At 40.2% G+C, this 27702-nt stretch overlaps 2 protein-coding genes across 2 annotated transcripts in view; both read right to left on the reverse strand.

The window, feature by feature from the left end:
* Positions 1-304: 304 nt before the first annotated feature.
* Positions 305-6825, reverse strand: trim47 (tripartite motif containing 47). The gene is made up of 8 exons (XM_075487639.1): positions 6595-6825; positions 6020-6231; positions 4901-4946; positions 4677-4772; positions 3130-3354; positions 2788-2810; positions 2556-2677; positions 305-2392 (listed from the first exon to the last, which is right to left on the reverse strand). The coding sequence occupies exons 1-8, from the start codon at positions 6775-6777 to the stop codon at positions 1863-1865; spliced, it is 1437 nt and encodes a 478-aa protein (XP_075343754.1). The 5' UTR covers positions 6778-6825; the 3' UTR covers positions 305-1862.
* Positions 6826-7669: 844 nt separating this feature from the next.
* The window catches only part of frem2a (FRAS1 related extracellular matrix 2a), a 114450-nt gene continuing 94417 nt past the window's right edge, over positions 7670-27702 (reverse strand). The window contains exons 7-24 of the mRNA XM_075487640.1: positions 26088-26237; positions 25743-25952; positions 23988-24185; positions 23522-23686; positions 23161-23343; positions 21457-21587; positions 20926-21084; positions 19735-20038; positions 17302-17433; positions 16639-16970; positions 13663-13855; positions 13433-13558; positions 13145-13272; positions 12929-13063; positions 12716-12842; positions 12255-12442; positions 12003-12149; positions 7670-10372 (exon numbers count right to left, since the gene is read on the reverse strand). Coding sequence (XP_075343755.1) covers positions 9824-10372; positions 12003-12149; positions 12255-12442; positions 12716-12842; positions 12929-13063; positions 13145-13272; positions 13433-13558; positions 13663-13855; positions 16639-16970; positions 17302-17433; positions 19735-20038; positions 20926-21084; positions 21457-21587; positions 23161-23343; positions 23522-23686; positions 23988-24185; positions 25743-25952; positions 26088-26237 — 3557 coding nt within the window. The 3' untranslated portion in view covers positions 7670-9823. The remainder of the gene's footprint in view (positions 10373-12002; positions 12150-12254; positions 12443-12715; positions 12843-12928; positions 13064-13144; positions 13273-13432; positions 13559-13662; positions 13856-16638; positions 16971-17301; positions 17434-19734; positions 20039-20925; positions 21085-21456; positions 21588-23160; positions 23344-23521; positions 23687-23987; positions 24186-25742; positions 25953-26087; positions 26238-27702) is intronic.

The following is a 27702-nucleotide window of genomic DNA, read 5'->3' on the forward strand; positions in this document are numbered from 1 at the left end:
CGCAGTCACACATTTGTTACGTTTATGCCGTTGAACCCACATTTTAATGAAGTAGCAGCAAAATTCACAACCGAGTCATTACCAAAGCTGGACGAGATGGAAATAACTTGTTTTCTCACCTCCTAAAATGTTCTCGATAAAAAATTTGAAGAAACACCAAACCCGTCTGCTGGGGTGAATAAGATGAGGTTGGGAGAACAACAGCCCTGATGAGGATGCTCTCCATGCTGCAATGTTCTGGCCAACGTGTATGTTGTGTCATGTATATACATGGTAAGTTTTAAAAAGACACACTAAAAAGGAGTATTTATCCGCTTTTAATCTCATCAAAAAATTTGAAAAACACTCTTTTTATAGCAGGTAATGGAGCAACCCCATAGTTACACTTTTAAAGATACAAACCAAAAATAGTTAAGCTGGGTACGTGAATAAAATCCAATAATAAAAGTGGGTAATGCGGTCAGTGAGGTACAACATCTTGGACAAAACATTTATCAGCAAAGTCAAACTCAAAGTAAAAAAAGAAAAAGATTTGTTTTCAGCTCCAACTTGAAATGACATTTAATGCCTGAAGATAAAAACAAACAAACAAACAAAGAAACACTTAAGATTGGCTGGGAAAAATTAATCCTTCGACATGACAAACATCAGTTTTAGATCCATATGACAAATAATAAAACAAAATCTTAAAAGAGAATTATTTTAACTGGAAAAATAAAATAAAAATTGTTAGAAATAAAGGAGAAAATGTAGCTAAAAAGGTCCAGACACATGTACTCGACATACATTCAACAATCCGATTAAACTGCGTTAACTTTTGAAGTAAAAACAAAAAGATAATGCCTTCTTTCAGCTTTTTATCTCAGTCAAATCCAGCTGGCTCCTGCTGGGAATAATTACAGCCGTTGATGGAATGTCTTATAAGTAAAAGAACAACTACAAAGTTAAGAGAGAGCATATCCAGGTTTAAGACATTTTCAAAGAATTAACATATTTTGCGGTTAGCACTTTGGGAGAATTGTACGCTTAAGTCTTACGCTGCCTCACAGGTGGATGGTGTTCCAGCCTTTTACAATCCTCACCCAAGCAAATGGCACGGCTCCATGTTGTCAGTGTCCCAAAACAGTGTGACACAGAAGTGGAACTTGCATCAGTCCAACAGTGTGTGCATGTATAGAATAATAATAAAAGAGATAAATGAAGAGGTCTTTTTTTTTTTTAAATGAATTGTGATGAAACTTGTTCTGTGTTCGCAAACAGCCACGTCTGAACATTCACTCCTTAAAGTCTGAACGTCTTCTGAAAGCTGAAATCCCCAAACAAGCAGGCCAGATTTACTGTTTACAACTATCAATGTGATAATTATGTCACATGTTCTTTTGAGTTCTACCCAACACTAATCCTGCCCGGCAAAAAAACCTAGAACTAATATGAACTGATGTACAGTACTATGGCATAGTGGTTGCTAACTGATATAAACTGCATCTGCTCTAATCAGCGACAGTTCTGGTGGCATCTGCAGCCCTGCAGACACAGTATTATTGACAGCAAAGCACCTCTCCAATCCCCCATGACATTAATCAGGGGCATGAGCCTACAGTGTGTGTCCAAGTTGAAAAATACCAAATTCACTCCAGGGTGGCAGGATACCTGGTTAGCATTTATTTTTCGTAAACCAGATTATTCTTTTTTAAATGTACCAGTAAGACCAACAAGTTACAGCTGAAATGTATTCAATATCTGGCTCCAAGGCTTAATATGGCCACATTACACTGCCTGACCTATGAGAAGGAGCCTTGGCAACAGGCAAATCTGAAAGCGATGACTCTTGGAAAAAAAACATTTTGCTTGTCGCAGCTCTCTCAATAATAGTGGCATATTTGCAACCTGCTGCCTGGATCGTTCTTCCCTGGGCTGAAAAAAGGGTAGACGGGCTCCTCAAAGCAGGTGTCAAACATGAACAGTCTCTTCATTGTTACGGCGTCGTAGAAACAAAGACGCCCGTTGTCGTAGTCCAGGTACACACCCACGCGAGGAGAGTTCCAGTAGTCGGCGACTGGAATGCGTCCGTCCTCTACGTTGGCATACAGGCGGTCCTGCAAACACAGGCTCCAGTATCCGGCCGAGGGAGTGAGGCTGACGAAGCCTTTCCTGTTGCTGCACTCGGTGGTGACTCCCAGGTACCACACACCTTTGTCTCTCACATCCACCTCCCAGTAGTGCTGACCGCTGGCATACTGGGCTGTGGCAAGGACACCGCAGAACCGGTTGAAGCGGCCCGGCAGGTCCGGGTCCTGGTTACGAACACGGCCCTCCTCCACTTGTGTGTCAAAGTCTGAGATGAATAGGTTTGCGTGAGCGGTGTCTGGGTCTAGGGTGAGGTTCTGAGGCACTGTGAGGAAAGAGACAGAAGGATTAGTTCACCACGACCAAACCTGAATCCACATCGCTTACTTTTAACACACGCAGATTTTAATATCTTTCATACGCACAGTCAGTCTTCTGCTTAGAAACGCCAACAGTTTTAGGTACGTTCAATACGTGCAGAAACTTACTGGTGTGCAGCACATGCATCATCTTCTTCCACATGATGAGCTGAAAGGGGCCTGAGAAGTCAAGAAACTCAGCCGGACAGTTGACTGGTTCGACGGGTGAGAAAGGCTTGCAGTATATCGCTCTGGAAAAAGAGAAAATAAATAAAACAAATAAGCGAAAAGGCTCTTTTTTTTCTTTTTTCAAAGCTTGGTTAAAAAAAAAATTAAAAGAATCTTTCAGGAAGCTACTTACTCATTGAAAGTTTCGGCGAGCCTCTGCGGGAGAAAATGGAGAGTTACACGTGTTGTCAAAGATGGCCGCCACACGTTTGCTTTTAATGTGCAATTTAAACTTCAAGTAAAAAGTAACAACTGTGACTGCATAACAAGAATATTCCCCCAGTGCAACCACTCACATGTTCCAGCTCTCAATTTCATGGAAAACTTTTTTTCTAGAGAGTAAATTACTTCAGTGGAGCAGTTTTGAGTGGAATCCTTACAAATACAAACACCGCTGTGACGCTCTGGTTGTGGCAAAGGGATTTAAAGAGTTAAATGACCTTAATCTGCTCGACAGCTTCTACGTTTCACTGACCTCAAAGCTCGTTTTCCCACTCATGTGGCTGTGGATATCTGCTATGGTTTTGTCCACGTCGGCTGCTTCTGTCTCCACAGTTTTCAGGTTGTCGTCTATGACGGCCAAGGTGCCCACTTCCTCAGCATCCAAGCTTTCAAGCAGGGAGTCCCTCTCGTCTAGCAAGAACTGGACCAAGGCACCGACGTCCGCTTCAATCTTCTCCTTGAGTCTCTGCTTCCTCAGCTGAAAGACAGAAAGGTTTCAACTAGTGATGCTCCGAGCAGCATTTTTTGGACCGATCACCGAATCATGATCTGCCCGATTGCCGATCACAGAAGGAATCGGACATTTCCATGCCTTTCATCTAGCAGAGAGTGCACCATTTATAGAAATTAAACCGCCAGAGGTAGCTGGGGACATGTAGAGCAAGAATCTGGTGGAGTTGGCAGAAAACAATTGTTTTTTTTATTTTCTATTAATATTTTAATCTGCCCATATACATCATCCATTGGGTATGATTTCAACATCAGATTATTAAACAATGATGCAGTGGAATGACTTGAAAATCACCACAGAGGTAGCTGGGGACATGTAGAACAAGATTCTGGTGGAGTCGGCAGAGAACATTTTGATTTGGTTCTAAATGAAGTTTTCAAATCTGACTATGCAGAAATGAGTTTGATTCTGAATATGCTTCAATAATTTTGTTCTATCATTTTGTTTTAATCATTAAAAAGAATGTAGTAAAAAAAACAACCAAGTAATGACAGGTGTATGTATTCCAACAAATGAAAAATCAACTTCGATCTAGATTTCTGAGTTTACGGGGTGCACTTGAATGCACCATAAATCGCTCACACGCTTTACCGTACGACGCGATGTAAACGGGCACTCGATTTTCAAGTGTAGCTAGCGCAACCGTGCCTCTCCGAAGCGCAGGTGGCGTGACCGCAGTAAGTTTCACATCTTTCTGACACACTTTGAAGAAATTCCAGACAGGAGAGGTCATGTTGTCGAGATGCACTGAGAGGTTTTGCCTGATCGGTTCTGTACACACGTCCCGTACCACATTAGAAAGTGGTCGCTAGTAATTTACGTCACGTGATCGGTTTTTTGATCGGCATATTTTTCCGATCAGGCTATTTTTGGGCATTATCGGCCGATCATGATCGGCAGCCGATCGATCGGAGCATCACTAATTTCAACCGCATTGGGGAGGTGTAACATTACGATGTCCGATTCTAATTGGGTGTAGATGCACACCGATCAGAGCCAACTACACAGAGTTATAGAGCTGTCATACAATTTGTGTGACAATGTAATGCAATGGAGATAAAACATGCTACAATTAAACTTTCTGCATTTCCAAACACATCAGCCTTAGCTTTGTTGCATGATGGCCAATAAATTAGGGTTAATGGTGAGTGGCTATGGTGTGTTCAGTGGTTAGCTCTACCATTTAAAAACCTGTTTGTAATGTGTAAATACAACTTGAACCAAATGCACACTTATATAGTCTGGCCAGCAAAGATGCTGCAGGCAAAAAAAAAAAGCCATTTACATACCCGCAGTTCACTTTTAGTGCGCTCATCTGTTGTTCTAACTTTGATACATTGAGATTTCTGCCAGTTGAGCTCCATCAGCCTCACTTTCAACTCCATCTGTGACAAACGAAAAGAAAACACGGCAAATTAAACAGTGCAAACATTCTATATGGAGCGAAGTACAGGCCACATTCCCAGACTGTAATATTAAGGCCTTCCTCAAAGATTCTCACATTTCTCCTTACCTTCATGTCATTCACAACTTCCGGCACCGGTGCCACCTCATGGTGTCTGAAACAACAGCAAAACGAACATGCAGTCACATCGCAACCTCTTACACCCCCCAAGCCTCCTGGAGCGTTAATATAAAAGGCAGATATTTAATTGAGATTCAACATTTTTCTGATCCCCCCCCCCTTCTCAAGCCACTGAACCCGAATCATTAAATATCTCCGTGCATCCCTGAGGTCTGAAAACACCACAAAGTGCATTCCTTCTTTTGGAACATTTAACTAACATTGTTCTAAAACAAACACGACCCAAATACTGGAGATTAAAACATTGCCACGTCAACTTTGATACTTATTTATCCTGGTTGCAATTCAAATGGAAAGCTTGTTTATTACAATCACCAAAACAGTGGAGTTGATAACGGTGTACATATCAAATCAAAATGGGTTAAGGTCACGGTCAGCTAAAGCAACTATAAACATTTTCAGAACAGTCGAATACTTAAATGTTTCTTTTTTCCCCCGTTTGGTTGAAAAGGAAAATCGCCTGTCACCTCAACGGAAATGAAGTTATTAATACACGCTGCTTCCTATTTGAAAGCAAAACTGCGCAACAGCACATTGTGGTTAAAGGCTCAGAGCCACGTAGTAGAATTCAGGATAATGCGAAATCATGAAACACGGAATAACTTTACAACTTCATGTCTACATACTGCCGGAGAGAAGATAAAAATCAGCCGAAATTTGAACAAAACAATCTTGTTTAAAGTCATGTTGTGGTCATTAAAAGGTGGATGAGATGGGGTTTCAACAACACAACTTTTGGTGGATTCATTCCAGTGGAAATTTCCATCTGCTGTTATCTTACTTTTGTTTAGACTGCATTGGCTTACCCACCCCCACCCCTATAATCACCCTCTTTACTTTCATGAGACATTCTTTCATATGATAACAGGGACGACTGCTCATTGTGTTACAGTGTGTGATTACTGCGCTATACAAACCCGTAGACGTGTAGCTAAAAGCTGCTCAGCATACAGTCCTCACCAGGAATAATACTCTTTTTTTGTCTATCCGAACACCACCACTCAATATTTCTACAAAAAAAAATGAAAAAGTAAGATTACAACCAACCTGTGTGCCCTTGACTCCCGGCAGACAACGCAGATGAGCCTCTTATCAGTTTGGCAGTAAAGTTTCAGTTCTTCACCGTGATGCTCGCACTTCCCATCCACGTTAACGGGCTTAGACGGTGGGGGGCAAGAACCTAGACGCTCCAGATCATCCAGTTTGGCCACTAGGTTCTGCACCAGGTAGTTTTTAGTGAAGCTCCTTTTGTTGAACACCTGAGAAAACCCCCCACAAAAATAAATTTAAAAAAATACAGGCAACTATTGTTGGCAACTGCTACGTTAGCCTCCGTTAGCTCAGGTTGGATCACAGCAACTGTAGCCACAGACAACATGATTAAGTTAAACCTTGTTGTTGTTTTTAAATATCAACTTGCCAACCACCTATTACTATTTTCAAAATAAATACTGCACAGTGACGGTGACATCACGAGTAAATTAGATAGTTATCAATTGTCTGTGCTAAAACGGCTACCAAGTGGCGAACCATGACTACAAGGACTTTGCTAATGCTACTCTACCCACAAACATTTAGCCACAAAACACGACAGAAAATGCAGAGACCGTGTATCAACTTACCGTCCGGCATTGAGGACACTGATACCCATAGTCTCCGCCATTTTCATCCCAGTGCATACTGATACAGAACCGACAGAAATTGTGTCCGCATTTTAATATGACGGGGTCTTTGAAGAAGTCCAAACAAATTGCACATGTGAGCTCTTTCTTCAGGTCATCCCCAGCTGCTCCAGCGGTCGCCATGTTTACAAGCCCACCGCAGCTCCGCGTCAACACCGCCGCCACCGCAGGAAGTGAGGGAAGAGGAGAGACGATAACGGGCACTTTGTGTTGCGTCATTTTCAACCAGATTTTTAACCAATCAGATATCGCGCACGTACCTCCATTGAAACAAAAATAAAAACCGCATAGATCTTTGACTAAACATTTAAAAGCGCTTGTTGTGCAATGGCTATGCATTGTCTATCTTTTTTTATTATTATTATTTGTCCCAGAAATGACAAAATCTACACAATCTTCGGCTTTGTTTGCTCTCTTGAATTAAGAGAACTTTTTAGATGTAAAAGGTCATACTGGGATGCACTCTGGCCAATAAACAAAATGCAATGGAAATTCAAAATCTATGCAGATGTCATGAATTCGTCGTCTACAGTTGTATTTGATTATGTCACTGAATGATGAAGTGGGGTATTTTTTTTTAGGTATTTCCTCTTTATATAAAATCTATGACTGAATTAAATTGAAGGTAGTGTAATTGATTAATAATAACTATTACGGTACTGAGTCTTTTTTTCCTCCTTTTTTAGGTTAATTTTTTTTTTATCAATGCATATCGTGTTTTAGAAGATGCTGAGTTGCTTTGTGGTTGGATTCTGCTGAATAATTTTGATTTACAGTGAATGTAAACATTCGGCAATAAGGGCCTTCCTGTCAATAGAAGGCAGCTAATTCTAATACAGGAAATTTGTTATTTTCTATTTGGTTAAAAAAAAAAAAATACTATAACTACTATATAAAAAAAAATACTATAACTACTATATAAATATATAGGCTATATATTAAGATGTAAAAAAGAATGTGAATGTAAAAATATATCAATTAATAAAAGTAAAAGCCTACCAGCAGGCACCAGTAAACAATATTTATTCTAATTACATATACATAAAAATCCATTCATAAAAAGACACACAGAGTGAATATCACATTTGAATGTTTGTGCTGAAATCGTTGTATACATGTGGATCACAGGCTGTGGGATATACATAACATTGCATAGCTTGTATTGGCAAGTGAAAGATCTGATGCAACAAGGTGCATTTGATGTCAGATATGGTGATATTTCCAAATTCACCAGGACCACATTAAAGGGAAAAAAAAAAAATTCCAGCTGGGTTTCAGCTGGCTTTCAAATCTTCACATCCCCCACTGTTTCAACTGGCTAATCCTGAAAAATATCAGAAATAATTATACAATGATGACTAAGAGCACCATGGACACATACAAGGAACACTGATCTCAGCATGTTGTATAATCATAGCAGAGTAAGACACAGGTTTAACAATACACATAAACAATAAATCTTACCAGTGATATCAACAAAATTGTGAGAAAATAACAAATTGGCCCAACTGTGTTATTTGTCACCGTGATATGTAAGCAGCTCTTTTGTTTGCACCATTTGTCTGAAAAAAACCCCAAAAAGAGGTGAAACATTGGAACACACCAGTGACACATAAAGCTTAGATGAACATAATGTGTGTGAGGGGGTCAAATATTTGGATGTGGACACAGTATTTGCATGTTCACAGCACCAAATGTCTTAGCAATGTAACTCTGGGAGTTGAAAGTGGCCATGTAAAGATTCTCCTCCGTCAACAAGAGTAAATTGTGTTACAACACACAGCCCATTCTCTGCAAAAGAAATGACTCCTGAGATGAGTGTCTTTAATTATTCATACTTTAGCCAGTGTTTTTAAACTCGACCCCCTGTCTAATGTTAGTGAATATGACGATATTACAGAAACACATCGTGAATCAACAACACCGAGGTTGGTACATGAAGCCATGATAAATCGTAAACTCACAACTGAGTCAATAAGTAAGTAACCAAATTGGAGTGCAGTTTTACAAAAAAAAAACTAAAACAATGTGAGTCATCCAAATTCAGCAGCGAGAAATGTTACACGTTACAGTATGTACTGTAAAATAAACAAAACAAAGAACAGTGGACAAAAAAACAACAACAAATGATTTGGTGCTTAGCTCGTTAATTAACATAAATTCTATCAGCAGTTGTGATCATCTCCAGGAGAGATACAGTTCACAGATAAGATACAAGCGGTACCATCTTGTCTTTGTGTTTTCCATCATAGATTGTTTAAATCTAGAATGACTGTCACGGCAAAGGTTTCACATCAAAATGAACCGTCTTAAAGGCGCAGTTCACCCCAGAATGAACATACATGTAGTCATGCAGCATGGTTACGGAAGTCCAATATGCACCTTTCATTGTCAAAAACAATGTCATTCTCTGTCAGTCGACAGAGTTCGTCGCAGTTCTGAGGACAGCAAATAAGATGACAGAATACATGCTGCACTTTTACATCTGTGCTGCTGTTGGTAAGTTTCTAAAATTAAGAAAATAATTCATGGCTTATCTTTAGAAATCATTTGCAGGCTGTAGAAAAGTTCACAAGAGTGAACACCAAAGTGCTACAGCTCACATTGTTCAGTATCATTTTGACTGACTTAGCAACATATCAGTTATATCAGTGCTCTTTTTGAGGGGAACTGTTCCTTTAAGTGGCATGGCGATCACATAGTGTCCTTTGCCTGAAGTGCACCTATAGCACTACATCTTTGACTTGGCCTGCTTGACTGTCGCCATACGAAAAATGTTCTCCAGGTAGCTGGGACCACCCTGAAGTAATGCAGTTTCTTCAGGCACTTCAATACCATAAAGCCAGTACAACAGACAGGAAACACCATGCTACGAGCAGCACAAGTTGTAATGATGAATAAAAAACAGTAAATGGGTGTGCTGTGCCGTTTGCTCTCGAATTCATTCTATATTGTAGGAATATGCCCCAACAACACACACTTAACAACAGATTTGAGAAATGTCAATTTTTGGTCTTATGAAATAAATTCATTGTAAGTGATAAAAAAGTGATAAAAAAAAGAAAAAGAAAGAAAGAAAAAAAGGAACAAAAGAAAATCAAATTTTTTTTTAAAAAACAACCCCTCCACATATCCCATATGCCCTTTTGTCCATCCATGCATTCCTTCCTCAGACTTCTGAGCTGTTGTGACAGTCTTGCATCCTCACCACCAACATGGGCTCGGTACTCACAGATCCTTTCACCACCTCCTGCACCCCTTCCCTCCATACCTCCTTCCCATCCTTCTGTCTGGATCTCAGAACCAGTGCGACGGTGACAATAATAAGGACAGTCAGCAGCAACCCCACCAGTGCCCCAACCACAGTGACCAGACCCTCCTCTTCCTCCTCTGCATTCAGCTCACTAGGCTCCTGCCCACCAGCAAACAGCTCATTCGACCCGCCTGACCTTCGTTTAGTGCGGTCCAAGGCAATGTGCATAATGTTGGTACCACGGCTGTTGTCTATTCCAATATCCTCAGCGATTGCTGTGATTTCATCGCCTGCTGACCTCCTCCAGCGATTGCCTTTTGCACTCGATGACACTACGGCCAGCTCGCTGCTCGTTGAAACAAAGGAGTGGTACTCAAGGCTGCGCTTTCCAATGCCTCTGTTGGCATTCTCTTTGGAGCGGACTGTGTAAATGGTGTGTATGTACCATTCACGGCCTGCAGCAACCTGAGGAGAACACAAAATTAGGTTGATTTTAAGAACAGGTGCTACTTAAAGGGATAGTTTGCCTCTTTTGACATGAAGCTGTATGACATCCCATATTAGCAACATCATTTATGAACATTTTCTTACCCCCTGCTGCGTCCTGTGAGCCGAGTTCCAGCCTTGTTTTGGCGTTGACGAAGGTAGTCCGGCTAGTTTGCTAGGGTCCCGAAAATAAAGCATCTTGCTTCTCAAAACAATATGCGTTCAAAAGAGTAATACATTTGCATCGTCAACGCCAAAACGAGGCTGGAACTCGGCTTACAGGACGCAGCGCGAGGTAAGTCAATGTTCATAAATTATATTGCTAGTATGGGATGTCATACATCTTCATGTCAAAAGAGGCGAACAATCCCTTTAATTCATCTGAAATTTGTCACATGAAAAAATGCATACAGAAATATAGCTGCAAGCAGCGATGTGGGGGTCCTAGCAGAATGGCAGAATAGGCAAGGCTTGGGCTGCTAAGGAAGGGGCCGTGAGTCCATGCACTAAGTTTGGCATCAATACATCAATGCATCGCAGAGATACGGCCAAATGTCCTGTTTGATTGGCTGCCGTGGTTAAACGGAAGTGAAATAAATAAATCCACATGATAGCTCATGTGCGGCTTGGTCTGAAGATGCTATGTGCCAAGTCCCGTGGAGATTGGACAATCTCAGTGGCCTGAAATGCTTTTTGAAGGTTTTCGATTAAATTCAAAATGGCGGACAATCCAAGATGGCGCAGATGACGTCATGAGGTGCGTTGACCTTGTCTATATCCAGGGAATTCCAACGGTACCTCATTTGTGAAATGTGGACCAAGTAGTCCAAAGATATGAGCAAAATAGTCTTTTTGCTAGATATAGCGCCCTCTATAGGCCAAATGTCACCAAACTTCTTGGACCTCTTTCCGCAGTGGTAATGAGTCTGTGTTAGAAGTTTGACGTTATAATATTAATCGGTTGCCAAGATATGGCCTCACTTCCAGTTTGGCGGCGTCAACCTCGAGTTTGATTGGCTTTTATGGAACAACGGAAGCCTAATTTAAAATGCCACACAATAACTTTTGTGTGGCTTGGTCTTAAGAATCTATGTGCCAAGTCTCGTGGAGATTGGCCAATAGGCGTGGCCTGAAATGCTTTTTTAAAGCTTTTTGATTAAATTCAAAATGGCGGAAAATCTAGGCATACGCAAATTGACGTCATAGGGTGCGTTGATCCAAGGATTCCAACGATGCCTCATTTGTGAAATTTGGACTAAGTAGTCCAAAGTTATTAGGCTGAATGCACGTTGAACTTTGGCGTGTTGGTGGCGCTAGAGAGTAAGCTCTTGGGCCATGAAATTTCTTGGCACTTGGCTGATTACGTGTGCCAAATTTCACAACTTTTTACCATAGCGTTAATGGGGCTGCCATAGACTTCAATTGCAGCGGAAAGTAGAAGAATAATAAGAAAAGCTACTATTTCAATGGGTTCCTGCAGCTTTGCTGCTAGGACCCCCAATTAAGGATCCAAAATTCCAGATTTTGAAAAAAGGTAGATGTTAGAGTAGAACCTCCCACCAAAGTCAAGACAAAGCATATTAGAAGAAACAGTTTATTTATATTAGACCTGGAACATGGCTGTGGAGTCCAGTCTAAAGCCATCAGACCCTGGTTGTCTGACCAGAGACATAGCCGACGGATCATCTACTGCCAGCACAGCATTAAAGTTGACATCACCAAACGCATGTGCCTGAGTCTCTGGCTGAGCCTTGTCCTAGTGAGACAGGTGAGATTGAAGGGGAAAAACATAAACTCCACAGAAGTAACACAATTAAAACACTTGGTGAAATTTCAACAGTAAAAACCTCAATATACTCACCAGAATCTTGAACCTATAAAGCAGTGAAGGTGAGTCAGCCAGGCAGCCAAACTCAAACTTGGTCGGGTTATACTTGGGGACATATCCATCAGCACCAGTACAGAGGAAAACCTTCTCTATGCTGCAGAAGAAAGAATCTCCCAGATTCTGCACAGGATCCACCATGACGCGACCATATATTGTATCACCTGAGAGAAGTGATTTATCCTGTGTGAATCCTCTTTGTATCTTTTAGTTAGTGAACTGCAAATCTGTATACTGCAAGTCTGCTGCCAACTAAGACCAAAAGCACAACCCCTTTATTGTTTTCTTTCTTTGAAGTACAGGCTTGTTAAAGTTCAGGTCAAATAACTGGAGAGCATTGTTATGATCAATGAAAGGGCCAAATTCTAAAAACTCAGTTTGAAATGTCAGTAATAAAAAAGACAAAATGTGAAAAATGGAAGAATGTAAAATCTTACCCTCAGAAAATGCTACATCACTTTCTTGACCAAAACCCATTGATCCATCAGAGAGCCAAAGGCTTCTCTTGGAGAGCAAGAACATCTGAGTATTCAGACTGAATTCCAGCGCGACTGGGTCACTCACCTAAACAAGTATGCAGACAGTAAGTATATGAAGAACACAGAGAGCTGCTGACAAAAACAGGATCTTCTTAAGTAAGACTCGCTCACTTGCTGGAATCTAATATCAAGGTCAAAAGTGACCGTCTCTCTTGGACTGCAGATGGGTGGAACAGTGTATTCCATGTTCTGGGCTGTTGTACAGGGGGTCAGCTTCACTGTGTAGGTCCCGGAATAGTCTCTCACCTGTATGGGACACATTCATAATTGTCAGTTCATGTAGGCCTGTCTCTCTGCTGTAGAAAAAATAAATGTCTGCGGTCTTACCGCAAAGTCTGAGATGAAGGTCCACTGCTGGACTGGTTGGTTGTAGGTGGGCTCACTCCTCACTAAGGTGAGGTTAAACGTCAAGCCAGGGTGGTCCACACTCATCACGATGGACGAAGTGGAGGTTGCTACAGAAAGTTTGTGAGAAGTTTATAAAAGAAAACTGATCCTAAAAAAATCAAAGGTGCACACTATTAAAAAATTTAATTAAAATCTCTCCAGTAGGTTTTGGCCCCAATTTTTGAGGAATAGCAAAGCTGATATTATCACAATATCTATTAGTCTCACCAGCTCTTTTAATTCTGCCCGACGAATGAGAGTCCACAAACAGACCCCTGAAATGAGCCTTTGTACGGAAATTAACCACCAAACGTCCCTGCTCGTTGATGCGCATACTCGTGGGATATAATGAACCTGGAGGGGAAAAAAACACACGAGTATGCAAAACTTTACAAGAGCCCTTGTGTTTTTTTTATGAAACGCAAGCCCTGATTTTCTTTCAGTCTTGGTAACTTTACCCTGTAGCTCTGCCTGCGGTGGGCTGCCAATGCCATCCTTCCAGAGAATGGCTGTGTCGTACACGAAAGTAAGGCGCAGCTCTGATTGCAGATCAAAGTGTTGCCAGCCGCCAGTGCCCACGGGGGAGTGGAACACGTATGACACGTAGAGAGGCACACGCAGGGTCACGTAAGACTGGACCAGGTTCAGCACCTGTGAAGATGTTTTAATTGGCAATGAGTCGAAAAAAACTGCTTTGATTTCTTCTTCAAGAGAAGTCAGACAATTGCACGCAGACATCTTTAAGGTGTGTTTTGCTTTTGTTAGGCCAATGATTATATATAAGACAACAAAATTCAAAATTGACAACAAACAATGCTCATTTACTTGGCTGTTGGTTGCAGCTGTACCACAAAAAGCACAACATTCTTCTACATGTAGTAATGATTGTAGGTCCAGAGCTATAGTAAGTGCAGAGAATATGTAACAGATGAACACAATGTTCTCCCCCACAACGTGTTTGAACTCTATCACTCCTACTCAGTGTAGTCAAAATACAGAGAAGTCTTCCTGTGCCATATTCAAAGAACTATAGTGGGCAGTGATGTGGACTCATATTGTTATTTCATTTCATATAGAACAAAAAACTTTATTTTTACAAGCATTTAAAAACTGCATTTTGGTCATAGATAAAGTGCATATGTAATCAGTGAATATAAGTGATTAACTCATCTTATGCAAATAATTTGTCAACAATTTCTTCTTCAGCTTTTGGTAAATCAAATAGATAAACAGCTAAAAGAAAATAAGATAAAAGAAAATAAATAAATGGAGCAAGTATTGCATGTAGTTCTACAAGGCCACCACTAGGTGTCTCTGTTCACCAACTCTTTTTTTGACATTTTTTATTGGCTCGAAAGATGTTTACAACAATATGTTATCCGCAAATTTGACAAAAAGCCAGAATTTGTGTTACAAATTCCATGCGTTCATCTCCAGCAGACTCCATCACTGTAACGCTCTTTCAACTGGACTTCCCAAAAAGAGCATTAAACATCTGCAGCTCATCCAGAACGCTGCTGCTGGAGTTTTAACCCGGACTAAGAGATCTGAACACATCACAGCAGTTTTAAAATCTTTACTCTGGCTTCCAGTCAGTCACAGAATAGATTTTAAAAGCCTGCTGATGGTTTACAATCTGTGATATGTTCAGAGAATATAAAGCCAGCAGAGCTCTTAGATCCAAGGACTCAGGTCAGCTGGTCCAGTCCAGAGTCCAGACTAAACATGGAGAAGCAGCATTTAGCTGTTATGCTGCAAACAAGTGGAACAAACTGCCAGTGGAGATTAAACTTTCACCAAATGGAGACATTTTTAAATCCAGGTTAAAAACATTTCTTTTCTCATGTGTCTATGCATGAAATCTGCACGATATCTTTGAACTTATCTTGACTGTTGCTTGTTTTTAAATGCATTTAAATGATTTTATTTGTTTCTCTTTATATTCTTTTATGTATTTCAATGCTTCTTCCACTCCCTGCTGCAATGCTTTTATTTTCTGTAAAGCACTTTGAATTGTTTGTACATGAAATGTGCTATATAAATTTGATTTTGATTTGATTTGATACAAACTGGACAAAATGGCACAAAATTCTCTTTGTTCGATTAGCAGTGAAAATGTGTCAATTTGCATGGTCAATTACCAAACTGGAGAGGATAAACTCTCAAGAGAAACAAAGAGTCACTCGTTCTTTGCCAACTGAAGACAGGCATTATAGAATCTGGTCTGGTAGAATATCTTTGCAAACAGAAATAATCTGACAGAACCTTCACAAATCAGAAGTAGACTTTTAATAATCCTAGAAAGACAGCCTACAACATTTCAAATCATTCTTAATGGGAGAGAATAAAGACAATGGAGGTTCAGTTTTCACCCTTTTGAAATTAAGATTTAAGGATTTCAGAGATCAACTAAATAACTAAGCATTTATGCAAAAATCGCTATTGAGTAGCTTGTTTGGTGAATCATTTTATTGTTCTATGCTCTGTAGTTCATAAAAGTTGGTGTTTATAAGGCATTTTTCCTTTTTATCTTTCAACTGAAAATAATCTTTGACCTATAAGCAACAGCTACCGCTCCAAACAAACAGGGACTTGAGGTCTGGTGGATGATGATGTGCATCATGTATTACTAATGCATGCAAGTGGTTCTCTCTGGAGAGAAGTGTTTTTACTTCCTCTCCATCTCCTTTGTCTCTCTCTTTCTCTGTCACATGCACACACAAACATGGAATCAAAATCAGGCACACACACCAGTCTGCTAAGCAAAAAAAGAAGCTCAAAGATCAAAGGCTGGAGGAAGACAAAAGAGCTGCAGGACATGAGCAAGGGAGCAAGGGAGCAAGGGAGCAAGGGAGCAAGGGAGCAAGGGAGCAAGGGTCTGAGTCCCAGCCCACAACAACACACAGTAGAGTAGAGACAGCAGGTCAAAATGCCCAAATTTGGAAGCATTCTCTGACTCCTCTGCTGACATGAACGTTAACAGGATATTGCTGGAGATATCGGAGACTTCAAACAAAGTGTTTTCCTTTATTCATAAACACTATTTATGAGAATCCAAGCGTCAGTGCTGTGAGCAGTAAGTGAGCATTAGGAGAATGACTGGCAGGCTGAAAATACCTTGTTTGAGTGTGCGTGTTTCCATGTGCATGTGTGTGCCTTCAAACTAAAAGCTGTCCATCAAAAGTTGGTGTACAAAGCTGGCAAACACACACACACAAAAACACACACACACACAAACATGCAGTGAATGAGACATAAAATGCAAGCAAACAGAGACGGTGTCGCTCTGTCTGTGCGTCCTGCTCATTCAGAGGGCTGTGAATAAACTGAGCCTACACACAGGAACACACATACAGGCAGACACAAACAAACACAAAGGTGAAAGGTCAAGCAGATGAGCATTTTTACGTTTCGGACAAAGATCACACACACACCTGTCCATCCGTGCCAATGGTTCCTCCACAGTCCGTAAGCAGCTCAGACATATGGTAGTAGCTGGTAAACTCCCAGAGACAGGCCTCCAGGTTGAGATTCCTGTAGAAGCGCAACGTGCCGTTCCCCCGCAGAGCACCGCTGAACTGATAGGGTGCCGAGTCTCCCATACTTTCAGGGCTGCGCAACGAAGCAGTGATGAAACCGTGACCCGTGGTGACCTCATTGTAGTCAAGCAAGTTGGAGCAGCGATGATTTCCAACGCGGGTTCCGTCAAGGCTGAGAGTCAAGTCAAAGTTCATGAGGGGGCGAGTGGAGACGACTGGAAGCATACCTGCAGGGAAAAGAGAGAGAAATCCAGGATTGTAGAGCTATCTTTGATAGTTAGAGCAATTATTACTAAAAAAATATATATATATGCCAAAGAAGCCGGTGAGAGAAGCTGGGGGAGGGAAGCAGAAGAAAATAAAGAACAAACTCTAAAAAGACAACGCTGAAAGAATTTTAAGTAACTGAACTATTTCTACGGTGGGGTTCAACATGGTCTGGCGAAGTCTATATTCCAATTGTCATGCTCCTAAGGATCCCCAGATGTGACTATTACACACACCACATTACACTTCACCTCATCCGTGGAAACAGTCCTGCCTCCAGCTCCAACCTACCATCTATATGAGGCATGGTTACAGTCACTTTGATGAGGTTGGGGTGTTTCAAGTCGTCTGCTCCTGTGTAGCGTAACTTGGCAGAGAAGGGTTCAGCGCCAACAGTTCCCATCTTACGCGGTTGACACATGCCTTTTTATGACAGAAGAGCAGAGGAAATAAAGTTTGAACTCAAGGACGGGCTGGAGAACTTTGAACACAAGGAATGAATGTGTCTACAAGTAATTTAGTTATTTCTACATGTGTGATATACTGTTAAATCGTTTTTTCATATTACCTGCCCGAATGATTACTGAGTCAGGCAGCCATTTCAACATTTGTCCAAAAACCTTCCAACCACCCAGAGAGAGCAAGTCTGAACTTGTTAGATTCAGGATGTGTAGGTGGAATGAGCACAGCATTACTGATTGCATAGCAACAGCAAAGGAGCAAGTTTTTTTCCCCCCCATTTTGAGAAATGAGTGATAGGTCTGACCAATTCTCACAGCACACAACTTGTAGCAGCGCTGGGCTATGGTTTACTTCGGGTGTTGTCAGAGGTGAGAACGATTCCTGTGCCATTTGTTTAAACTTATCAAATCTGAAACGTATTCACATATCAAATGGTATCGAAAAATTAGGTCAACCCTTTAGCTATGGGGACCTTATTATAATTTTCAATATTTCTGCATAAATATCACTTAAAGTGTTACATAAAACCTATAACAAAATATTTACACAAGCCCCGAGAATAGACTTGAAAAGATTACGTATTGACAGTATTGTGGAAAAATGCTAAATATATTGAAAATCTTTGAGTGGGCAAACGTGTGGACGTTTAGCAGCTCATTTGCAATTAGATCGAGGTATTTTCTTAATCAAGACAAGATTTAGGTAACTCGTTTATTAGAAAAAAAATAGGGATGTCTCTGTTTTTGATTCTCACAAAATATTTGTGGAAATCTATTTCTGCGAGAAAAGGGGGGTTTCTAAAATCCTCATGTAAGATAGGGTTACTGGTCATCAATAGGCTAGAAAAGGTTACAAAACCATCTCTAAAGACAATCAGATTGTGTAGAAATTGATGGAATTAATGGCCCTTCATACACACCCCAGGCGTGGCCAACAAAGGTCTCTTCAAGAACATGTTAGTAAGTACCAAATGAGCACATGGTAATATCAACCTAATCAACGTCCTTTCTTACATCAGCTAACATTCAAAGTTATGAGTCTGGAGAACACTGAACAATGTGTGCAAGGGAGGGTTTTGAAGAAAAGAATAAACTGCATTCTAGCATTAAGAGCCTTAAGCCCTCTGTGAAACATAGAGGCTGTATCATAATCTGAGAGTATTCTACTGCAGGTGAGCCAGAATGGGTTACCCTCTTTGAAAGAATAGTGAATTTTGGATTATACCAGCTAACTCTAAATAACTGGTTTTTTCCCTAAGAACTTAACAAAAGTGGGTCATACAGCAAGGCAATATAAAAAAGTGTTTTTAACGGTTAGAGAAAAAGTAGGGTTAATGTTTTTTGTAGGTCAAGTTGAAGTCATGACGGCGGTTTTAATCCATTTTTTTTAAGTTGTAGTTATTGTTGTTCAAGGACGTCACACGTAGTACTGCCAACAAAAGATAGTGCCAACAATAGATATGTTATATTTGATTCCACTCCCTTTAGTTTAATTGAAATCGTTATACTGGCTTTCAGGATTTGTGTGAAAATTTGGTGTCATTTTTGGTCATATTTGTGTAGAAACATGACACGGTAGCTGTAGCCCAGGAGATAGAGCGGTTTTCCTTTAATTAGATGTTGCTGGTTTGATGATCAATTTCAGCGGTTCACATGTCAAAATGTCCTCGGGCAAAGATACTGAATCCCACGTTGCAACCAATGCCTTGTTTTGAAAGAATTTTAATAGGCGTCTGCTAAATAAATATAATAAAACATTAAAAAATTCTACACTCCAACAACACCAACTTTTAAGCAACGCTTTACTAAAACATTAAACTGCATAAGTTATAAATCAGTATGTATGACTATGATATTGTACCACTTTTCTGTACTGAGCACTTTACTTCCTTTTAGTACATTTTTCCTCCAAATTTACTTGGACTGAAAGCCTTTTTTTGAGGGGAGTATTTTCGCATAGATAGTTCTACATAAGAATCAGAGTGCTCCTCCTCTATTGTTTAGAGTTTAATTCAAAGGTCGTGAAAAGCTGAGAAACAATGGGCAAAGAATCCTGTATCGTCAACAACGAAAAGGTGTTAACTGTCTTTTATATTGCTGTGCTGTACTCCTGATTTGCATTCATTCAAAAGCACTGTTCCTGAAGATTAAGGATGCTTGGAGAACAAACCATTATGCAGTGCAAAATAGGCCAAATCCCTATTTGATTGTTTCTCTAGAAAAATGGAAATGCACAGAGCATTATTCATTGTTCAGCCCTCACCTTCCTTCTGGCTGATGGTGACAAGGGGGCTGCTGAGCTCTAAACCCTCATCCCCGTCAGAATTAACAGCCCTAGCAGCACACTGGACCCTGGAGCCTGCCTGGAAGTAAACTGAGTCCAATGTGATCATCTTGGAGGATGTAAAGAACGTGTCAAAGTCCACCTCCCTCATAGGGCTGGTGACGCCATCAGGGCCAGCGGGGGCACTGATGAGCCAGCGGTAGCGGGTCAAGGTGTTGTTGATGTGTTCGCTGACACAGATAGAGCCTGTCTTGTCATAGTCCGGGTATTTTGTGTCGCAAGCCTGGAGGATGGATAGTGAGCACAGCGGGAGTAGGTGGGTAAGCAGGGAGAGCAGAAATGGGAAAGATACAACAGATGCCGGAGGACAGATAGAAATAGAGGATGAGAATTCAAAGAAGTACGTGACTGTTGCCAAGAAAATCCAGATGTTTTAGCTGAGAGCTTAACAATTAGCTATTTAATAACGAGCAATGCAGAGATAATGGATGTAAGCAGTAAGCTTTAAAGAGTTTCTGTGGATTTGCTTTTAACCTGTTGACATTGAGCCTCCTGGTGCAGAACTCAACTACTTGTCTTTTTTTTAAAAAAAATTATGGACAAGACTATTTCATTTTGTCTCCTCAGGGAACCTCCTATACCGCTGACCACAGTGCAGTACACACATCCTCCACACTCACACACACACACACACACACACACACACACACACACACACACACACACACACACACACACACACACACACACACTCACTCCTAACCACATACACCAGTCACCTGAGGAGCAAATAACTTAACACATCACAAGAATCCACTTAAAGGTCTCACTGAGCCTGTTTTCAAGAGTGGAAGCGATTCACTTGTGTGTGACAGCAAGAGGATTGTGGCTTTAATTGTGTGATGTGTGTTTTAATGACAGGCTGGCCAAAACCTGGAGGACAGTTTAACTTGGGCTGAAGAAAAGTAAGGGTCCTGGGGGAAAACTGATTACTCTCTACAAAATTCATCACAGCAAAAGATACAGCTAATTTGACTATATCCTGTTGAGTTAAAAGCTGGGCTGAGATTTTTTTTTTTCTTGCTTTTTTTATGGCTAAGTGAGCAACTGAATTCAGTTACATTCCAAAGATAACTCCAGAGAGGTTTCCCTGAATGTTGCTTGACTCACTGTGACACAGATGACTGGGTAGCCGGCCGGTGGGTGGAGGTTGGTTCGTGTACTAGCGACATCATCATAATGGAGCAGCGACACGACATGAGGCAAGGAGGGGAAGGTGACATCAGCCATGCTGTTGGCCTCCTCGATGTAAACTATGACTTTAGTCACCTGTTTCAAAAGAATAGTTTTAAGACTGATGAGACCTACTGACAAAGATGTTCGCAAATAAGACACTCTGATTAATAAATGAATGTGTTTCTAATTTCACAGCCATGGTTAATTCCCAGCTTCTCCTTTTGCTCCTCTCTTTCCTCTCTATCTGGGCCTCTTCTTTCTTAAATTGATCTATTATGTACTGTGAAATGTTTTTATTTCAATAAAGTGCTGCTGTTTGTCTGGTCAACAAAAAAAACAAAACAAAGAGATCTCTAATCTCAGTTAGATTGATTTGGATAAATATCGGTAAAAGCAGAACAATTTTCTTATGTTTATAGCTGTTTTTCTTATGGTTGTTGTGTGATAGTAAAGCACATATCCGACCTGAGTTTCAGCCACCATGTTTTCATCAGGCTTGAGATGGAGGGTGAAAGCTTCCCTCATTTCTCTGACTCCATCAAATAGCACTTCCACCTCTACGACATGTTGCTTATCCCCCTCTTTGAACTCGATGTCTGGGTACACACGGACAGATTTAAATGCAGCCGATTAATTGTGGATACAGCAAATTGTACAGCACAGACAGATCATTATTAAAAGTGCAAGTGGAATGCATTAGTCTCTTCTTTTTGGTCACATCTTTGTGGGAAAAAAAAAACGGGTATCATAAATGTCAGGTTTCTTTGTTTCTGTTGAATGTAGATTCTATCAGAAGATGAAAAGGCAATGCAAAGATACACCAATTCATTTTTTATTGCCTCAGAGGAATCACTAAACGAAAAAGCATTACAGGTTTTCTATTTGCATAGTGCCAAAGGTGGTCCACCTGCCTGCAAAGTAAGTAACAGAGCTTTGCATAAGATATGTGCTGTGGAAAGAAATCTTTCTTGCAAAATGAGAAATCCACCACTTTATGATTCAAAAGGGCTGCTAGTCTGAACGCTGGGTTGGCAGGTATGATTCGAAAAGGCTGGATGTATTCATCCAAACATTTTAAGCCTTGATCGATTTGAAAAAGCTTCACAGCTCTAACAGCTAAGAAAATAGAAAGGAAGACTTTGCCCTACTTACAAAGCATGAAGAAGACTGAAATTCCATTAAAAACTGCATGACCCTCACCGGACTACTGAAGATAGTAAATTTCACAATTTAGGATTATATTAGAAATGAACAACCTCTGCAAAAAGTACACCCTCATGCTCACTTGTATTACTTTCTGAGCCCGATAGGAAGCTTTGTTTCACACTAGTTAAAACTTATCTTATTATCCCCTGCAAATACCTGAAGGAAATCTATCAGAAATTAATCTGGGTGAAGTTTTGATTTGTAACGGTTATGAACTGTAAATCAGTTTCTGAATGGTTTTGGATCATCTCACTCCCAAAATCACCTACCCCCTGCACATCTGTCCATGTTTGATGTAGATCGAACAAATGTTTGTTCATTCAATCTAATGTTGTGTAGATGAGGTTTTTTTTTTTCATCAGTCGTTTTTTCATCAGTCGTTGCCAGAGTGAATCAGCCCGAGGCATGCTATTCCCTGCTTTGATTGGCTATTTTGCTTTCAAAGTGTCGTCGTGCAAGGAATGAGTTTCAAAATACTTGAATATTTTTAGGATGTTTTCAGAACTTGCCCAGAAGGAAACCTGTTAATGTTTAATATAATTATTATTATTTTTTTTTTACTTTTAGGTCAAATATGTTGGATTTATATAGGCCTGTTTGTTTGTTTTTTCTCTTTTTTTTACCTCTCGTGTTATATCTCGTACTAACACAGGACATGTATTTTTTAAAACCTTTGCGTTAAATTGTGTTAAATGCTGTCTTCTGGAAGAAGAAGTATCTAAATCAGAGCTTCCGAGTTACATAAAGGGCAAATAAATGAGAAAATAAAGTTTAAAATGAAGGTAAAATGAAGGTTTTATAGTTGCTTTACAGAACCGGCCATTTTCAACAATCTACAGGAACCTTGACCGTATCTTTTATCCTTTGCAAATCATCGCTGTAATCCACCGCTTTCTAATTCATTGTGCTTTGCATTTTTGAAGCTGCTCTTTTTTATGCTATAAGATGTGCGTGAGATTTAACCTTTAGACACAGGATAGTAGTCCTCTCCTGAGACAGCAGATCCGTCTTTAGTGTGAATGCGAACCACAGACACTTTCGATGTGTCACCCACTCGTACCACAGGGATCCTCACAGTTGCCACGGCCCCAGCTTCCTTTGGCTCAACAATACTGAACTTGGTTTCCAAAAAGCGAATGATGGCTTCTAAAGGCACAGAAAAAGGAAGAAAAACTGAATAAAACACAAACATACAGTTTGATTTGGACTTATAATTTTAATTATCATCGTTAATCATTTCTACTGGCAGGTATGAATTAAAAACATTTGCCATCCGTGTATTAGGAATGTCTGCCTACAATAGTCCTCTCTTCATCTCACTTACTGTCAGCTGTGTCCATGATTTTCACCAGAGTCTCATTTGGAGCACCAACTGATGCACCAAACTGTGAGTTGCTCTTTGGATCCCCTAAGACCAAACGCAGTTCTTCTGCCTCCTCGTACACCGTGTCATCAACCAGTGTCAGAACACACGACTTCTCGACCTCACCTAAAGCGTAGAGCAAGATAGTTTACACATGTCAAAAAAGCTTAATGGTGAAAAAGAAAACTTTTTTTAATAATGTATAGTATTTAATATCTTATCAGTATCAATATTCTCCCTTTTACTCAGTTCAGTCACAGCATCAGGAAGCTTTGTGCACAAAAAATTTTGATAAAATACTGAAAATGACAATACAATTTTGTGTGCACAAAATGTGTGACATAAGGAAGAAAATAAACTGATCTATGTTCTTCATTTTTAGAAATGAGAGTAAATAAGTGTGACATCGGCGTGACTATGAAAGTACCTGGTAAGAAACTGATGACAGATGCATCTGTGTTGGGTCGCTCATCAAAGTCAGAGGCGACTTGTGCCGAGCCCTGACGGGTGTAACAGCGAACGGAGGACTTGTGTCTGATGTCACCACCGCGGTACACTGTTGCTGTGATCTGCCAATCGCTCTCCTCTCCAATGTAAACGGGCTCACGGAACTGGAACTTTGGCACTGTTGGTCAAAACGATAGCTAAGTTGAATGTAATGGAGACAGTAATAACCTAACCCCTTGCTAATATCAGAAGGGAAATTAAATTAAATAAATCTCACAACAAGCGTTTGTTAAACTAAGAAGTGGTGATGAGTGCGGTTAACCTTTTGATACACAAAGCACAACCTTTTAAGACTTTCTATCCTTAAAAAGGATTTCTTTTCAGAGCCATGCCTGGCATTGCAGTTCTGCTTTATCCTCTCCATTGGTGTGTGAGAAGATAAAAAAAGTAAAAAATACCGCAAAGGGCTTTGGATCCACTCAGGTAATAAAAGCTCTAAATGGGCACAGTCCATTTCCCATTTTCACATGGCTTTTAAACACTAATGTCAGCAGCTGCAAATCACCGATAACAATAAACCTAATTCATGTGTCAAGTTTGACACAAAAAGGCACAGCTAAACATAAGCATATTGTACATTAGTAGTATGGAATAAGGCTTTCAGCTGTGTGCTTGGGCCAGTATGTTACTCTAACAAGCTTCTACTGCCAATCCAAATGCGTATAGCATATCACCTGTGTCATCTTAGCATGTAACAGAAAGTACAGACCAATGGATCTAGATGACAATCTAAATAGTGGTGCAAGAGAGCAGGATGAAAAGTCAGAGATCACCAAACTCTTGAAATCGTTCTACTATAAGAGAAGGTAAAAATACAGAATCTGGAATCTTGTCCTAATACACTGAGAAGGTTGACCTAACTGAGAGGATTAGTACAGTTCTGTTGGTATAAAAATAATTGAGGACCGTGAAGCTCTTTAGGATTTATCCTCTGGATATATGAACGTCTCAACCAAAAGTCACTGTATTTTATCCATTTCCTGCCAAGACGTTTCACTAAAAGAGAAGAATGTAAAGCTACAAACGCAACTAGAGAGGAAGTCAGGATTATGGATCGATCCTCTGATTGAATGTTAAAAACTTTCTGTGATAAAGGAACGACTTGACCCAGTCCTTTTTACTACTTCATTTGGTGTTTGGTCTCTTTGGTGTTTGGTGCAATCTTAAGAGCGATATTTTGATCCTTGTACTTTACTGGCCAGACTAGTGAATTGCACAAGTAGAGAGCCTGTCTCACCCCAACACTCGCTGGATCAAAGAGAATACAATACTTCAAACTACAGAAGATTAGATATTCTCATTTTATAAGATTTTATGCAATTTGATAACATTTCCTGACATTTATGAAAGAACAGAATCAAAGACTGTGACCCTGAAATGAGTGTAAATATCTGACTTGTTCAATTGTGGTGAGTGCTTTGATTTTTTTACACCCTCCTTTCTATTTTCCCTTTGAGTTTGCCTTTTTGACGAGTCTGCAGTGACTTTTTCTTAAATCCACCAATATAGGTCCAGTGAGTGGGTGGAAAATTGATTGGTGGTTAGGGTGAGTCAGGGTTGGCAAGTAAAATGGACACCGCATTCCTTTCTTTGCATTCTCTTTACACCACCGAAAAAAAAAAAAAAGATCGGACATTGATCAAAAATAATTACAGAAAAAAATGAGATCACTTACAGTCAGACAGTGAGTCATTTATGTAGACTGTAGACTTCCCAGGTTCTCCAACAATGCCGTTCATTGGCATTCGCAGGATCAGCTCAAAGCTCTCAGTCCCCTCCAGCTCCGGTTGTCCCAGATCATCCAGAATGATGACTCTGAATGTTTGCATGCTGACACCCGGGGCAAAGTCCAAGTTATGACTGATGCCCACATAGTCAATACCAGCTGGAGGAAAGCCAGAAAAAAGTAAGAAATTGTAGAAAAGAAGATGGTGGGGACAATGCAGACAGAGGGTGATTAATGGTAAATTGAATGAATTTGAATCAGTCAGAAGTAATAGATGACTGCATGGGAGCTTACCTTCTGCAGAGATGGGCTCAGCCTTGCGAGAGCGGACGGTCACAGTCCCAGTCTTGGCCAAATCGGTTCCTGTCCTCCACACTTTGACCTCCACATATCCGTCACTCTCATCCACATGGTACTCTACCTCTCCAAAGTAAAACACTGGAGCTGCACGGCACAGACAAGAAAAAAGGAATACAAAAAAACGGTTTATTATTTGCTATGAGTTCATTGTTTCCCTGTTGCGTCTGCTTGTGGTGCTTGTCAAATGAATGCAATACCTTGATATTAGTTTCAAACTCCACCTAAACTGATTAAAACTCATGGAGCTTTTAAGACCAGTGTTCATTTATGTTTTTTCTTTAATAGCGTCTTAAGTTGCTTTAAACCTTGATCTATCAGCAGAGACTCAAAGACAAACATCACTCCTTTGTAAAACCAGAGGCAAGACCCAGAGGTTTAAAAGCCACAACTCATTAGACTGACATTAAACTGCAGGGAGGACTGACCTTTCCCGACCTCTCATCCAGACCTCACTTTTAATTGCTATTTGCCCTTTAACACAAAGAGAGTTGCTATTGCTTGCTTTACCTCATTCACACTAAACCAAATAGAGAGGGCATAATTATGTCCCAGCATGTGCTTTCAAACACGATGTGTTCATCGATATTAACTCCTAAAAACCAGATCAAACATTTGCATGCCTCTGCATAAAAGCCTCAGACGACATGAGGGTATTTGATATAATGTCAGTGATTTGATGACACATGACCAATGATTTCATATATAAAAACAAAATGATAACATTTGTTCAATGGCAAAGATTTGCAATCAAGTCCAAAGGTTTGAAGCCTTTTTTTAGGCTGAGAAATAAAGATTTTGCTGAGCTTTACAAGTCTGTCAAGTTTTTCAAAGAACCCAAGGTGCCGAGTAGGTGTATTCAAACAAGGCATCAGTACTAGAATGCCTTTTTAAATATTATTACTGGTCTTATTGGGTTAAAGGCACAACACCCGGACAGTCCCATTCCATTTCTATATCTCAGAAAGGCAAAGCACAATGAGGGCAAAATAGTTCCACTGTGAGTAGGTTTTTTTTCTTCCTCTGAAAGAAGAATTAGGGACTTTTAACAAATAAAGATGAAATTAGTGGTAAAAAATAAATGAATAAAAACAAGGCCTATCTGTATGTTGCCTGTTGTCTGAATGTTGAATAGTGAGACAGTGAGACAGAGAAAGCGGCCCCCCCCCAGACAGCTCAAAGGCTTGTTTGAACAGGGACTGTTTCCTGAGGCAGTAAAGTGGAGGCAGTCCAGTGTGTATTAGACAGCTTCGTCTCTCACAAGCCTCCTGTCAAGTTGAAAAAAAAAAAAAAAACAATAAAAAAACTGACACACTAAAAGTTTTGCCTCCGTTTCAAGCTGCCAGTCGTTTTCTCACTTCACTCCTTTCTTATATCCTGGCATATAAATCCAAAAATAGCAAGTGTATTGTAATTCTTTTTTGTCTCAGGATCAAACACTCAACAGGCCACAGATTTACATAAATATATATTTTTTTTTTCTGCCTGAACAACACTTTACTTTTATATTTCATTCATATGCCAAAACTGGGCGAGAGAACAAAGCGAAGCA

This window comes from Odontesthes bonariensis, chromosome 16, assembly GCF_027942865.1.
Source record: "Odontesthes bonariensis isolate fOdoBon6 chromosome 16, fOdoBon6.hap1, whole genome shotgun sequence".
NCBI classification, from domain to species: Eukaryota; Metazoa; Chordata; class Actinopteri; order Atheriniformes; family Atherinopsidae; genus Odontesthes; species Odontesthes bonariensis.